The following is a 15161-nucleotide window of genomic DNA, read 5'->3' on the forward strand; positions in this document are numbered from 1 at the left end:
TGCTGTCATGGAAGGTTGCCCCACAGCCAGATGTCCGTGGATGGGGCGGACATCTGGCTGTGGGGCTCTCTCTCTGGCACTTACTCATCCCGGTAAGCTGCATTGTCATATCCTTTTTTAGATAGGTCTATATGCTTTATCTCTTTGGGTCACTTGACCGGAGTGCTTACTAATTTAGGACTGCATTGTCAGAGGGGTGGACCCTTTTGCTTGCCTGCATGTTCTTTGGTGCACTATGACTATTTTGTAATACTCTTCATGTATTTTGTATGTACAATAAATATTTACATTTATTTATTTCTCTTGTTTTCACCGTGTACTCCTGTTTCTCTGGTATGCCACAATTTATTGGAGTTGGTGAGGTTTTTTGCTGGGAAGCTCGCCAGGTGGTGATGCTTTCCCGTGCTTTATTATGCAACTGGTCCTGTTCTTATAAATATGTGCACTTAGCCTGTCTACAATTAGAGGTTTAGCTTTTGCCAGTTGAGACTGGTAAAAATTCCTTCCATTTGAATGTTATTGAACCAATTTACACTGGCAAACATCCATGCCATCATGATTAAATTTTGTCCCCATATCGTCAATTGGCATCATACAGCCTCCTTTTTTATCTCTTGGTTTTGCAAATATAATAGTGTTGCATCCAAGGGTTCTTTGACAGCAATGAGCGTTAATTCATATATATGAAGTCAATCAATGCTCATTAGTACAACAATATGTGGAATTGTTCTTTCCTATTCCTGTAACAAAGATAAAACAGCCGACATTGCATTTTATTTTCTACTGTAAAATCCAGTTCCTGTTTGATAATGCATTTAATTTATTATTATTTTGTGTATCATACCGATGAGTTTAATAGGCCTACTCATCAAGAAGAACCTGCTGGTTATGTTGTTTCAGCAGAACATCTGCCTTGGTATTCAGGTTAATGTAATCTTTCAAATGCTAATGTGCTTTTTGTGTTTGTTTTTTATGAGTTATTGAATTGCTGACACATGAGGTTCCTGATTGTGGCCTCTTGGGTCTACACGTCTGTGGAAAGCAAGGAGGCCCTTCTTCCACCTTCAAAGAAGCATTCTCTGTTGGCTTCACATGGAATTATTGGCAGTCAATTTTAAGTGGGGATTGCTGGGATAGTCAATTTATTTACATGTATGTTCAGTTGTATAAAAAAAGTGTGTTCGCCCCCTTCGTGATATCCTATTCTTTTGCATGTTTGTCACACTTAAATGTTTCAGATCAGAAAACAAACTTAAATATTAGACAAAGATAACACAAGTAAACACAAACTGTAGTTTTTAAATGAAGGTCTGTATTATTAATGGAAAAAGAAATCCAAACCTTAAGGGGCCCTATGTAAAGGCCTCTAAACCAAATAACCGATTGGGCCATCCTTAGCTGCGATAACTGGCTGAGTCTTTTACAATACTCTGGAGAAATTTTGGCCCACTAATATTTGTAGAATTGTTGTAATTCAGCCACACTGGAGGGGTTCCAAGCATAAACCGCCTTTTTAAGGACAAGCCACAGCATCTCAATTGGATTAAGGTCAGGACTTTGACTAGGTCACTCCAAAGTCTTTTGTTTTTCTATAGCCATTCAAAGGTGGACTTGCTGATGTGTTTTGGATCATTGTCCTGCTGCACAATACAAGTGCACTTCAGCTTGAGGTCATGAACAGATGGCCGGATATTCTCAGGATTTTTTGGTAGACAGCAGAATTTATGGTTCCATTTCACACAGCAAGTCTTCCAGGTCCTGAAGCAGCAAAACAGCCCCAAACAATCACACTACCACCACCATATACCACCACCATATTTTACTGTTGGTACAATGTTCCTTTTCTGAAATGATAGAGGGCAATCACTTTTTCACATAGAGCCCTGTAGGTTTGGATTTCTTTTTCCCTTAATAATAAAGACCTTCAGTTAAAAACTGCATTTTGTGGTTACTTGTGTTATCTTTGTCTAATATTTACATTTGTTTTCTGATCTGAAACATTTAAGTGTGATAAACATACAAAAGAATAGAAAATCAGGAAGGGGCAAACACTTTTCACACAACTGTATGTATGTATGTATATATAATGGGTAGCAAAGTCTTCAGATTTTCTCATTTTGTTTTCTTGTAGGACTTGCCCAAACCATCTGAAGAAAAAGTTAAACTTATTTTAAACCAAAGTGCCTGGACATCCCAATCCAATGCTTTAGCATCTTGTCTACCCAGGCTGTCAGGAAAATCAGAAACTGGAAAAACTGGGCTAATCAACCTAGGGAATACTTGTTATATGAATAGTGTCTTACAAGCACTTTTTATGGCTACAGAGTAAGTACCTAGAGTTTAGCAATGTTATGCACCTGTAACCAGTGGCAGTATCTACTGAAAAAGAAGCAATGATAACATGTAAGAGTCGCTTAGTACAAGAGATGCAACATGGAATGATATGGAGCAGGAATGACTGGGTAGCATTATTCATTATAATCTGATTATATAGCCTTGCTCCATTGATTAATACACCATAAAATCAGCACGTACATGGATATTTTGCCTCCACTGTTACTATTCTATTGACTACTATACAGAAGTAGTTCATTGCCAGGCTTGTAAACTCAATTGAATGTTTATTACTCCTTCCTAATAATAGTGCAAAATATCATGGCACTCGCTTGTGGCCTTGTGGTACTAGTACCATATTTTTTGGACTATAAGAAGCACCGGACCATAAGACGCACCCCAATTTTCAGTAGGAAAATAGGGGGAAAAAAAATGTGTCAAATGGGGGTCCGTCTTACAGTCCGAATTCAGCTTACCTGGGAAGGGATCCGGCACAGGTGGAGAAGTAGTCACAGGGGTCATTCAGTGGTCCAGGCTCGTGCGGTGGCGGCTCTGTGCTAGGGCAGGTTGGTTGTGCTGGGGCAGCTGCGCTGGGGTAGGGGCAGGCAGGGGCAGCTGTGCTGAGGCAGGGGCAGCTGCGCTGGGGCTGAGGCAGCTGTGCTGGGGCAGGGGCAGTAGGGCTGGGGCAGCTGTGCTGGGGCAGGTGGGGCTCTGCGGTGGTGGCAGCGGGCGGCGCTCTGCGGTGCGGTGGTGGCAGCGGGCTGTGCTCCGGTGCAGGGGCTGCGGCTCCGCCAGCATTTCTTCGCAGCCTGGAGGCCCCCGCAGTTCCCTTGCTGGCCGCCGCCATGTTGCGGTGGCCTCCGGGAGCATGGACGCCGGAAAGATGGCCGCCGGTCCGGGGATGTCGCATGCGCGGGATCAGATCTCGTCCCGAGATCTCGGGGGGACGAGATTCAAATCTCGGCAACGAGATCTCGTCCACTGAGATCTCGGGACGAGATCTGAAGCTGCGCATGCGCCGTCCCTGGACCGGCGGCCAACTTCCCGGCGTCCATGCTCCCGGAGGCCACCGCAACATGGCAGCGGCCAGCAAGGGAACTGCGGGGGCCTCCGGGCTGCGAAGAAATGCCGGCGGAGCCGCCGCCCCTGCAACGGAGCACAGCCCGCTGCCACCACCGCACCGCAGAGCCCCGCCCGCTGCTACCAGGTTAGAACCGTGTATTGCGACCTTAAGACGCACCCCCCACTTTCCCCCAAAATTTTGGGGGAAAAAAGTGCGTCTTATGGTCGGAAAAATACGGTAAGTGTTGTGTTGTGTTTTGCACTACTGTTTGGAGAGACGCCCCCACACCCACTATAGAGCACCACAGTTTTCTAGCTATGAGTGCTCTACAGAAATTTTATTTTATTTTTTTTACTCCTTCCTGTGAATTCAAAGCTCTCTAGCTTGTGAAGGGCAATGGCCCACACCAGAGTCACTGGCAACCTCAAGAAATTGATCAGAAACCTTGTAGTCAAGATTGAATAAATCTGATTTAGGCCTCATTCAGACATCAGTTTTGTTGTACGTGTTGTATCCTTTTTTTTTTCACAGGGACACCTAGAAGTATATTCTATAGTTTTCCTTTCTTTTTTTTCTTTGGCGGATAAAATCAAAGAAATCTCTGATTTTGATCCGTTCTAGGAGTCAAAATTGTCCGATCAAGTCAGTAGGTCTGCAAAAAAAAACAGCATAGTTGCATCCCAGTACTTTTTGTATTTCACTGTCTAATAGGTAGAAGAAACTTGGAAATTTTTCTTTTTGGAAATGAATGCAACAAGTATGGCAAAAACAGACACACTGACCAACAGATTACAATCTTGTAAAAAACACGGTTCAAAATGGAGCTGTTTTTCTCATATGCAAAAAAAAAAAAAAACCTGCGTAAATGACGTCTTGCATGTTCCTTTAAATGATAGAAGAAATTGTTACTGTTAATATGTTGGGCGGTATTCACTAATTTTGTAAGTAGCATTCCTAAAGAGTATTTTAGATAACAACCAAAGTTAATTGCATAGTTAGAAAAATCTTTTTATATATTGCATCTATTCTTCATGAAGTCTCATGTTGGGTAGGACTATTTTACCAGTTTTATAAACATAAAGTAACACTCCTTTAAAATCTTCTCGTCGTCGATATAACCGTGGTAATGTTAACTAAAGCGAGACCAATGTGGACCTGCACAAATGAGAAAATAACCTCTCGGAGCATTGCATAGCTGAAACTGTGGCACAAGTGTCCCACCTATTGGGATAGCGAGAGTCTCCTGACCCTCGTTTCACCACGAGTGGAGGCTACTTGTGTCCACGTTTTAGTTGAATATGATGTGACAGTTTTGATGTGTTACAAAAAAACACAAAACTACACTTGTTTTTCCTGTCAGTGTCTATATTTTGATTTCTGGGTAACTTGTATGAGTGTGATATTTTCAGTTATGAATAAAAATATACATTTTAGATGTAATTTAATTGCTCATTTTGAAACCTGAGATGTGTAGATTGGATGTGACAGAGTCTTACAACACAAAAAACTACAGTGTTTAATGTTAAGGTCCTGGAATCCGTTCATACATATATTCATCTAATTTCCTTTCAGTTTTAGGAGGCAGGTACTATCCCTTAATTTGAATGGCTGCAACTCATTGATGAAGAAACTCCAGCACCTTTTTGCATTTTTGGCTCATACCCAGGTATTCAGTGAAAAAAATAGAAATAAGACTTTCCAAAGCATTTGACAGTCAGCAAGGTTCACTGTATGTTATAGATCTTGCACAGATCGGGTTTTCTTCCCCACCCCTTACATTTTCAGGTTACAGGCTATTTTGAGCGAAAAAGGCAACCACTTTAAGGCAGTTCTTTTTGCATGGAGAGTGTATTTTATACATGTAAGCCAGGAGTGAGGAACCTCTGGCCATCCAGCCGTATACGGCCCTCGATGACTCTATCCCGCTCCCGGGCAGATTCCCAAGGATCGCAATGCTTGGGCAGGCAGCTATATTTTGAAGGTTGCTGGCCCATTAGTTCCTTCTTGCTCTGTGAGCACATGCACGCAGCATTCCTTACTGAACAATGATGCGCATGCAATGAAAGATTAAGTCCTGATGTCAGAACATAGCTTGTGGGCAGAGTTAGCGTGATTTGTTCCATCCCCAAAGGATGGAAAAAAATATTCAAATTTCCCTTGGCAGTAAAAAAATATTTTCCCACCCTTGATGGGGTGTATTCATTTGTGTCAATATAACCTAAATCTGCCCTGTTTTGCACATATCACTCCCTTAAGAATTAACTTTCCGGCTTTATGTACCCTTCAGTTGCAATAGGAATGGTCCTGTATTTCATGATGCTCTATTTGATTCGCACAGTGCAGAACCTCGGCTGGCATCCTGCCAGCATAGCTGTACTGTGTGGAGAACAGAGCTTCTACTGTGAGCGATGATGTCATGGAAAGGAGAACTCATACCAGTAACTTAGAGGAGCAATGTACTCCAGGATGAAGCTGTATATTTAGGGTTTAGAAAGGAAAACTATATTGCAGGAACGGCTATGTAGAGGGGACAGAAAGGAGAGAGAAACTGCAGAATGGGCTGTATATAGAAGTGACAGACAGATATACTGCATGCTGAGCTGCATATAGCGTGAACAGGAAAAAGATGTACTGCAGTGTGGGCTGCATACAAGGACTATTAATAATTTATCTATTTGTTGAATGCTGGTGAGACCAGTTATGTAAAAGAAGCATTTGCAGTTTCACACCACTGATCTGTCTGCAACAGGACGCAAACAAAACTCTGCACTGGCTTTGTTACGAAGAGGCGGAGGGTTGAACTTTGCTAGAACCAGCTACTAACTATGAAAAACCACACAGCAGCTATAGTGATATAGATTGCAAAAAATAAAATCGCTTGCAAAGTTTAGGTTCTTCTTTTAGTCAACTGAGCATTACCAGAGATTTGTCTCTGTGGGCGTGTACTTCTTCTTCTGTATGACTTGGACCAATTGTAAGCAGGCAGCAACACACGGGGGAAAAAAACGCTCCCTCCTCGACATTTATCTCTCCAGAATGTTACTCCAATCAGGGGCTGTAAAAACACCAAAGAGCTGCTTCAAACTGACAGGAAAGCTTTGATCTTGAAGGCTTGTAATGACACATAACTCTGCTGTATCTTTTCACAGTAGCTGCAGAGATTAGTCAGCAGAGGGGGACATGTTCTTTTCTCCCCTGCACGACGCTGCCGCGTATGAATGGTCAGTGTAATGCAGGGGAAGATGCCTGAATTCATTAAGTAGCGTGCGCCATATAATCAATATGGCACGTCATACTCTAGCGGGCCTTTTATTAAGGCTGGTGTGCGCATTGTCTGTCCTAATGAATTGGCCACATAGTTCTTTGAATGCGACAGTGAAATAACAAAAAATGCTTTGTCCTAAATTCCTAAAGTAGGCTGGCCATAAAAGGTTTATTGTTGCTTGAAGTTAGTTTGTTTTATTTTCTTCCTTTCATAGAGAGAAGCATATGCACCCCAGGTTTTTTTCGATGCATCTAGACCACCTTGGTTCACACCACGATCTCAGCAAGATTGTTCTGAATATCTCCGATTTCTCTTAGACAGGTATAGTAGAATTGTAGTAATTGGTTTACTTTTCTTTCCCTCAGTCTAAATAACCCATTTCCTTGGTAAAAAGTAGTTAAAGCAGATCCTACATTGACATAGAATGGGCGTCACAAACTGATTTTGCTCAAGTATGTCTGTACTTTCCAAGAAGCTGTAATAGTATAGGAGGCACCTTAGCCAATTACAGGTGGCAGCTGACAATGTCTTCAGGCTGTGGGAGATAAGCAGCCTCAAGACTTTAGAAGAATAATTTTTTTATTATTAATATATATCAGACAATTTCTATAAAAGTTTTATTAATATTCAAAAAAGAGAGGTGGCTCAGTAATATTTTTTTTTCTCTTATGTATGGTAAAGGAATACCCCTGATAATGGTAACAATTGATTAAGAAAAATAGCCACTTGCGTCCATCAGAGTAGTGTACTTTGCAGATCATATAGTGTGGAGGTTATTTTGGTGGATCTAATCGATCACTTTTCTTATCCATCTAATTTTTATTTGTCCTCCCATGCTGTTAATAAATTATTTGTCTTTGTTAGATTACATGAAGAGGAGAAGACCCTCAAAGCTTTGTCCTCCAGGAGTCCAGATACTATGATCACTGATGTGCAGCCATGTTCCCCTTCAGGAGCAGATGTCATTCCCAATCTACAAAACACAAGCTGGAGAAGAGATGATAAGACCCTAATAGAAAGTATGTTTGGAGGAAAGCTCCAAACCAACATTTGCTGCCTGAACTGCAGGAGTACGTCACAGAAGATAGAGGCCTTCTCAGACCTTTCTTTAGCATTTTGTCCTTCAGCAGCTGATAAACCTGCACACAACATGATCTGCTCACCTGTAGAAAAAGATGACGATTGTATAGAAATTGATGTTGTACCAGAAACTGAACTGAAAAGTGAAAATCTTCCGTTTACTGAATGTGACAATGACTCCACCAAGCCGAAATCTGCCAGGAGTGATGTTCAGGCCAATAGTTCCTGTGCAATAAACACCCCTAAATGTGAAAGTACAGTAGAGTGTGCTATTGACTCTTGTAGAAACAGTGGGCGAGATAAACCCTTGTCTGTAACAGACTTGTTAAATTATTTCTTAGCTCCTGAAATCCTTAATGGAGAAAATCGTTATCATTGCGAAAAGTGTTCTTCCCTCCAGAATGCTGAAAAGACTATGCAAATTCTGGAAGAGCCAGAGTACCTCATATTAACTTTATTAAGATTTTCATATGATCCAAAATGTCACGTCAGGCGTAAAATTCTGGATAATGTGTCCATTCCACTGGTACTTGAGCTGCCAGTAGAGAGAACTACCTCAGTGGCTTCCCCTGGAGATTGGAATAGAGATGTTGACATTCCTGATGTTGGAGAAAACTTGGCCAAGAAGCTAAAACCATCTGGTACAGAAGACATGAGCTGCACACAACTTATACCTTATGTCTTAAGTTCCATTGTGGTCCATTCTGGCACCTCTTCAGAAAGTGGTCATTATTACTCATACGCTAGGAACATCTCCAGTTCAACAAGCTGTATCCAACCAGAGAAATCCACCTTGACTTCTCATCAGAGTCAGATAATAGGCAAGGAGACTTGCAACGCTGTTGTTGGAAATGACAAGCCGTGCAATGATCTGTCAAAAGAATGGTTTCTGTTTAATGACAGCAGAGTGACTTTTACATCATTTCAGTCCGTTTTAAATATTACAAGTCGATTTCCAAAGGATACTGCCTATGTGCTGATATATAAAAAGCACAGCTCTGGTGATCTGGAGAACGTGCAGTCTAGTTCTGCTCATGGACTATGGGTCAATGGAGAGCCCCCACTTCAGAAGGAGCTCATGGATGCTATTACAAAGGATAACAAGCTCTATCTCCAGGTATGGGCTAATAACTATGCTGTGGATTGTAGTAACTGAAATCTGTTAATGACTGCCCACTGTCTTTTGCAGGGCTGTGGAGTCGGTAAGCCACAGTTGCGACTCTGACTCCGACTCCTGGATTTTATCAGGCTCCGACTCCAACTCCGGCTCCGACTCCGACTCCTTCATAAATGGCCAATTCATAGCAACAAATTTACTGTTGTAAAATATTAAACATCGTGCTTATTCAGTTTCTCACCATCATATAAGTAATCAGACCACTTAGAGCAAAAACTACATTTATTAGAATACAATTAGAATATAGCAAATAACTTTTATAAACTTTTCTAAACTGTAAGTAAATATGCAATAAACACTTTTATGCAGTTAATAAGAAGAAATCTATAAATTTGTCCTCAGAAAAAGTATTGCCTCTGTCAGATCCTCCTTCATGGATGCCCTCAAATCTGATCTAATTATTTTGAGAGCAGAGAACAACCTCTCTACACCAACTTGTGTTGGTGGCAAAGCAGTAACCACTCGGGCAACATCTCTGACAATGTCAGGATACAGAGGAATCGCTTGTTGCACTGTTATTTTTGATGAACGGTCAAATTTCTCAATTTCTTTTAGTGCACATGAAAAATTCTGCTGAAATGTACTGGCTGTGTTCCTTGATGGGGATGACTCTTCTATGCGGGAACGCTTTGCACGGTCCTTGTGATCCAAATATTTTTCGAAATTAAATTCTTCATCAGTTGATGATGAGGGTGAAGATGTGGCAGGACGACCAAATTATTCTTGTTACTCCTGACTGTTCTGCAACCCTTTCATCCTTACTGCTATTTCAAACAGAGCTTCTTTTCCTTTACTTAGCTGTTGATCATCTAGAAGAATCCGATGCATTGGGTCTACATAAACAGCTGCCAAAAGAATGTTATTTTGTAATAGTAGCTCCTCTCTCCGTTTCATTGATGTAGCAATGCCACTTGCAATTAACCCTCCTCTTTGGGACAGGCGAAACATCAGGTTCTTCCACTCCTTTAAGAAAATACCTGGAGTTAAGTCCTCTGCTTGTAATTTTTTAGTCACTGTAAATGGGTGCTCTAGCAATTTTTCCAGCTCAGTCACCTGATTCCACTGACTTTCATTTAGCGTCAGTTGAGGGTTAGCCATGTCTACAAGAAAGGTTTTCAGTTCAACCAAGCGCTGAATCATTAAGTAAGTACTGCCCCATCGTGTGGCTTGATCAATAATTGCCCCTTTTCCAGCACGTCTCTTCAAAATTGAGTCAACTTTAGGGGTTCTGGCAACAGTAGCCAATTTTCTCACCTTGCCAATCAGTGCAGCAGCATGTCCTTCTTGCAGACTGTCTCTTATAGCCAGCTGTAGCGTATGCACAACACAGCGCATGTGATGAATGAAAGAACATATTGACACAGTTTCAACAAGATCATCTAAACTATCATGTTGCTGTTCATCTGAAGCAACTTCAGTTTGCTCCTCAGTTACAATACTGTGTTCCTCTATTTCAAACATTTGTGTCTGTGGACCCAGAATGTTCTTCTAGCTGCTGGTCACCATCATTACTCTCATTCATTAGCTTAATAGTACTTATATTTGAAGCATTGTCAGTTACGACAGAAAGAACTTGCTCTTTTTTAAGTTCATAGTCTTGCAGAACCTTTTCCACCAAGACCTGGAGAAACTCACTGGTGTGATGAGCTTTGGTGTCTTTTACTGCCAATGTCTTGGTAACTATTTCATTTTTGTCACAAACAAATCGGACATTGATGGCAAAATAGTTCACTCTGAGACGTGTGCAGGCATCCATTTTAAGAAACAGAAAGCGTCCCTTGAGAGTTTTTTTAAGTTCTTCCTTTTGTTTCAAAGCTTCGATTACTAATTTTCTAATACTCTCTCTCTCCCCAGAGAAACACCAAGCTTGCGGGCCATTTCCCCATTCAGACACAAAAGCTGGTCATGAAAATAATGAAATAGGCACACTATCCTTTACAACAAGCTCTATGATCTGTTTTTTAAATGTATCTACTGTCATTGTCACAGTAACTTTGTCACTGACAAAATATCTTGCAACTGATGGCTGCAAAGTTCTCTGCTCCTTTGTTTGGCTGGAAGAGCTGGGCACTGGTTCATTGGTTTGGATGCAGTCTCTCTCATCCACTGCTTTCAGTACTTCTGGATGAAAGCGCTGTAAATGTCTCTTTAGATTAGAAGCTCTGGTAGGAGCATTTTCTTTGCCTGAATATGCACTCATCTTGGCTTCACAGCATTTGTTTTCGTCTGGATCATTTGTCATACACTGACAGACATAATGTTTTCTATCTTGAGTGATGGTTAAATGTTCAAATACAGCTGATTTAATGTGATGCTTCTTTGACATTCTCAGGTTTTTAATTCTGCATTCACAATCCAAATGACAATTGTTTTTCCTAACAACAATTGTACAAAATTATTGCCAGGTCGTACAACTGATATAGTGGTCAGTAATACTGTTATTATTCCTCATGTACTCACAGTTAACTGATGCAAAGTTTGTTGAAAGGATAATACTTCTTACAGTCTTCCTCTTCTGAGTAGCAGGCAGCTGTGAGATGCTTGGAAGACGCACACCTAGTATGATCTAGTCTAGAGGAGGAGCTTTACTACTAAGAATTTGAAACACATTTTCACTTTCAGTTTCATACATTGTAAGTAGGGGGGTTGGGGCAGCATGAGGTTAACCAAGTATAAGATTAGATAAGGGCAGTGGAGAACAGTGACACACAAGAAGTAAGAAATGTCTATCTCCAGCAGAACTGCTTATCACTGTTGTTCATAGTTTGATAGATATTTGAGTAACATTTATAAAATTCATATGAAAGTTCAATTATGAAATATTAATACATTTTTTTTAAAGCTGGAGTCGGTACATTTCTACCGACTCCGACTCCAACCAAAACTGACTCCGACTCCACAGCCCTGGTCTTTTGCCACCTGGTGGTGCAGATCCCAAGTCTTCATTGACGTTCCTACTCCTGCAACGAGGGCTATGTATTCTATAGAAGCATTTGCTAAATAATTTTTGAAAGATGAAGGGTGATGTGTGTGTGTGTGTGTGTGTGTGTGTGTGTGTGTGTGTGTGTATATATATATATATAATTTATTACAGACCAAGTGTTTGTATGTATGTATATATATATTTTCACAAAAATAGAATATTTTCCCCATGCCGAACTGCTTGATTGTTGATTTTTAACACCTTCACAACGTTTTCATTTTTTCCTCCCCTTCACAGAGCTATAACTTTTGTATTTTTTTTTTTGTCTGCATAGACATATGAGGGCTTGCTTTTTGTGGGCCAAGTTGAACTTTTGAATGACACCATTCATTTTACCACATAGTGTACTGGAAAGTGGGGAGAAATTGTGAAAAAAGTACAATTCTGACATTGTTTTTTGGAAATTGTTTTTTACAGCGTACATTGTGTGGTAAAAATTACTTTGTAATATATAATTCTACTCATCTGTACGATTACGGCAAAATAAAATGTTCAGGGTTTTTTTATCTTAGTGGTGAGAAAAGTTGAAAAAAAAAATTGGGTTGTGTTTCCATTTTCTGAGACCTGTAAAGTTTTCGGTCGATGGAGCTTCTTTTTTTTGTGGAGCGAAACAATTTTTTCATTGATACCCTTTAATGGATAGATATGATGATTTGATTGCTTGTTACTACATTTTTGCAGCTGCAGCTACGAAAATACTATACAGTAATTTTGGCATTTTTTTTTTACCGATCGTTGAATGTAGCACATTTGTGAGAATTTTATAAAAAAAAAAACAGATTTTATTAGTAATCTATTAAAAAATAAACTCATACAGACAGAAATGGGTGGGTACTAAAATCACTATGTACTGTCCCCTATGTTTACCGATCGGGTTAATTATTTTTGTATTTTGATAGATTGAACTTTTCTTAACAGTGATACTACAGGTTTATTTTTTTTAATCATTTTTAAAGCTGAGAAAGGGTGGTGATTTGAACTTTTTGCTGTCTTGATCAGCTCCGTAAGAACACGCTTGTAGGACTTCACCAGACATGCAGCTGTCATTGCAACCCATCGGTGATCCACGATCATGTCACTGGCGAATAGAATGACGTGCATCCTTCCCCCTGCCGGAGTGTTATTGATTCCGCTTGCAAGTTTTTTGCTATTAGTATAGAGTCTTATGGTATTTTGTGTGAGTGATGATGGATGCATGTATCTGGTGACTGACTGATTATGACTCCCCTCCCTTGGATACATATGGTTTAGGGCTATTAGAGTCAGAGTCAGCGCCTTGTAGTGGCTAAGTCTAATGCCACAGTGCTCCCAGTTCACAGCACCTCTCTTAGCAACATATTGTGCCATCCTACCTAAGGCACTACTGTGCCGCGTGTACAGCAGCTCCCGTTTCAGCGGCGCCGTGCGCAGCTAAAGCACTTTCCAGTCCTAAGTTTAGGCTGGTTAGTGGCGTCCGCCAGAGCTGTGCTGTACATACCTAGTGCGGTACGAGTCTTTCTGCTACACCCTGTGACAGCTAACTGTCCATTTTACACATTTCTTCTTCTTTGATTTTATAAGAGTCTATACTAGCCCATGGCCACGCGACTCTTTTATAGCAGCGTCCTTCCCGGGACCTTCCTAGTGGTCCAATGGGAGCAGCAATAGGACCTGAGCATGTGACCTCAGACCTCCAATGAGAGGACTTCCCACGGGCATGCTCAGTGAACCGAAAGAAGGACTTAGTCCCAGGAGCTGCTCGCTGCTGGCTATTGCAGGTTACTATAGCTGAACCCTGATTAGCAGCAGTAACCAAGCCAACAGTAGTAGACTGAGCAAGACGCCGGGAACATCGTCTTTGCTGAGCATGCTCCTCTGCAGCCGGAGAGGAATGGGAGACCACAGACAGCAAGGCTCGGGATTCCTCCTATGCAGAGGCAGGAAACCAATGCCTAACACCAACCATTCCCATTTTATTTAGGTGTATCCATATAAATGGCCCACCCTGTATATAAGGACAAGAATTAATGATACGCTGTAAAAATTCATGTGGACTCATTGGGTTTTAGTATGTGGTATATATAATTGTGTATTTGTTTTCTTTCACGTAACAAGAATGTATTTTTTTTTTTTTTTTTACCTTCTTTAGGAGCAAGAACTGAATGCACGCACACGAGCCCTACAAGCAGCATCTGCTTCGTGCTCTTTTCGACCTAATGGTTTTGATGACAATGACCCACCTGGGAGCTGTGGTCCCACCGGCGGCGGTGGAGAAGGAGGGTTCAGCACCATTGGCAGACTTGTGTTTTGAATAAATGTCAATATATTGTCCAGTATGCACTGATGACAAAACCACACTGGCCGACGAGACTGTGTAGCTCAATTTCTGACTGTGATATATCGCATTTCACTAAACATAAACCAATCCATTGAATTGACGGGCAGCTTCTATATTTACAAGATTTCTGTAAACTTGAATGGATATGCATCAGTATGTTCCTCCTTAAAAAAAAAAAAAATGCTGCCTATATATACAGTTCTTCTATAAATACAATTATAAGAGTGTAGCAATCTGTGAAACTCGTATTTTTTTTTTTCACTACATTGTTTTGTTACGTTTTCCTGAAATAGTGAAAGCTTTATGGTGCATCCTATGCCGAAAGCAATAATGGTTTGCATTCTGATCCAGTTCAGGGTATTTTCCACTTAAATTTAAAGCACCAGAAAGAATATGTGTATAGATCCATGAAGTCACTTTTTATGAAAATGCATGATCTTCTACAAACTTTTTTTTTAATCTAGAAAACAAAATGCTAACTTTATAGTATTTCTAAATTGTTTTCAGAATTTTTAAAAGTTCTACTTCAGGGAGTACATCTGCTGTGTAAATGAGGGAAAGTTCTGTATGTGCCTTGCAGTACTGTAAATCAAAATGAGATTCCTCTGGATTGTCTCGTGTGATAAGTATTCAATATTGTTAATATTATGAATTGCGGCTTAAAGTTACTTTATTGCTGAAGTAAAACAGTGGTTCCATAAATGTTCTTATGTTCTTGCTGTTATTTCTTTAAAATAAAAAATACTGTGTGTGTGTGTGTGTGTGTGTGTGTGTGTGTGTGCGCATGTGTGTGCATCTGTGTATAGTGCATTTGTTCTTTAGCGTTCGGGATTGGTTGGGCCCCCCAGCGTTTGGCAAGTTATCCCAATCATATGGATAGGGATAACATCCAAAGTTGGTACAACTTCTTTAACTACAATTATGCCGGATCGTTATATCCCA

General features: G+C 40.6%; 1 protein-coding gene across 1 annotated transcript in view; it reads left to right on the plus strand.

Moving 5' to 3' along the window:
* Nucleotides 1-14925, plus strand: part of USP38 (ubiquitin specific peptidase 38) — an 81984-nt gene extending 67059 nt beyond the window's left edge. The window contains exons 7-11 of the mRNA XM_073549782.1: nt 2132-2325; nt 4970-5063; nt 6877-6983; nt 7527-8859; nt 14031-14925. Of these exons, the coding sequence (XP_073405883.1) occupies nt 2132-2325; nt 4970-5063; nt 6877-6983; nt 7527-8859; nt 14031-14192 (1890 nt within the window). The 3' untranslated portion in view covers nt 14193-14925. The remainder of the gene's footprint in view (nt 1-2131; nt 2326-4969; nt 5064-6876; nt 6984-7526; nt 8860-14030) is intronic.
* The last annotated feature ends 236 nt before the right edge of the window (nt 14926-15161 follow it).

The sequence above is a fragment of the Dendrobates tinctorius genome, unplaced genomic scaffold (assembly GCF_039654945.1).
Source record: "Dendrobates tinctorius isolate UK_male_01 unplaced genomic scaffold, ASM3965494v1 ptg000161l, whole genome shotgun sequence".
NCBI lineage: Eukaryota > Metazoa > Chordata > Amphibia > Anura > Dendrobatidae > Dendrobates > Dendrobates tinctorius.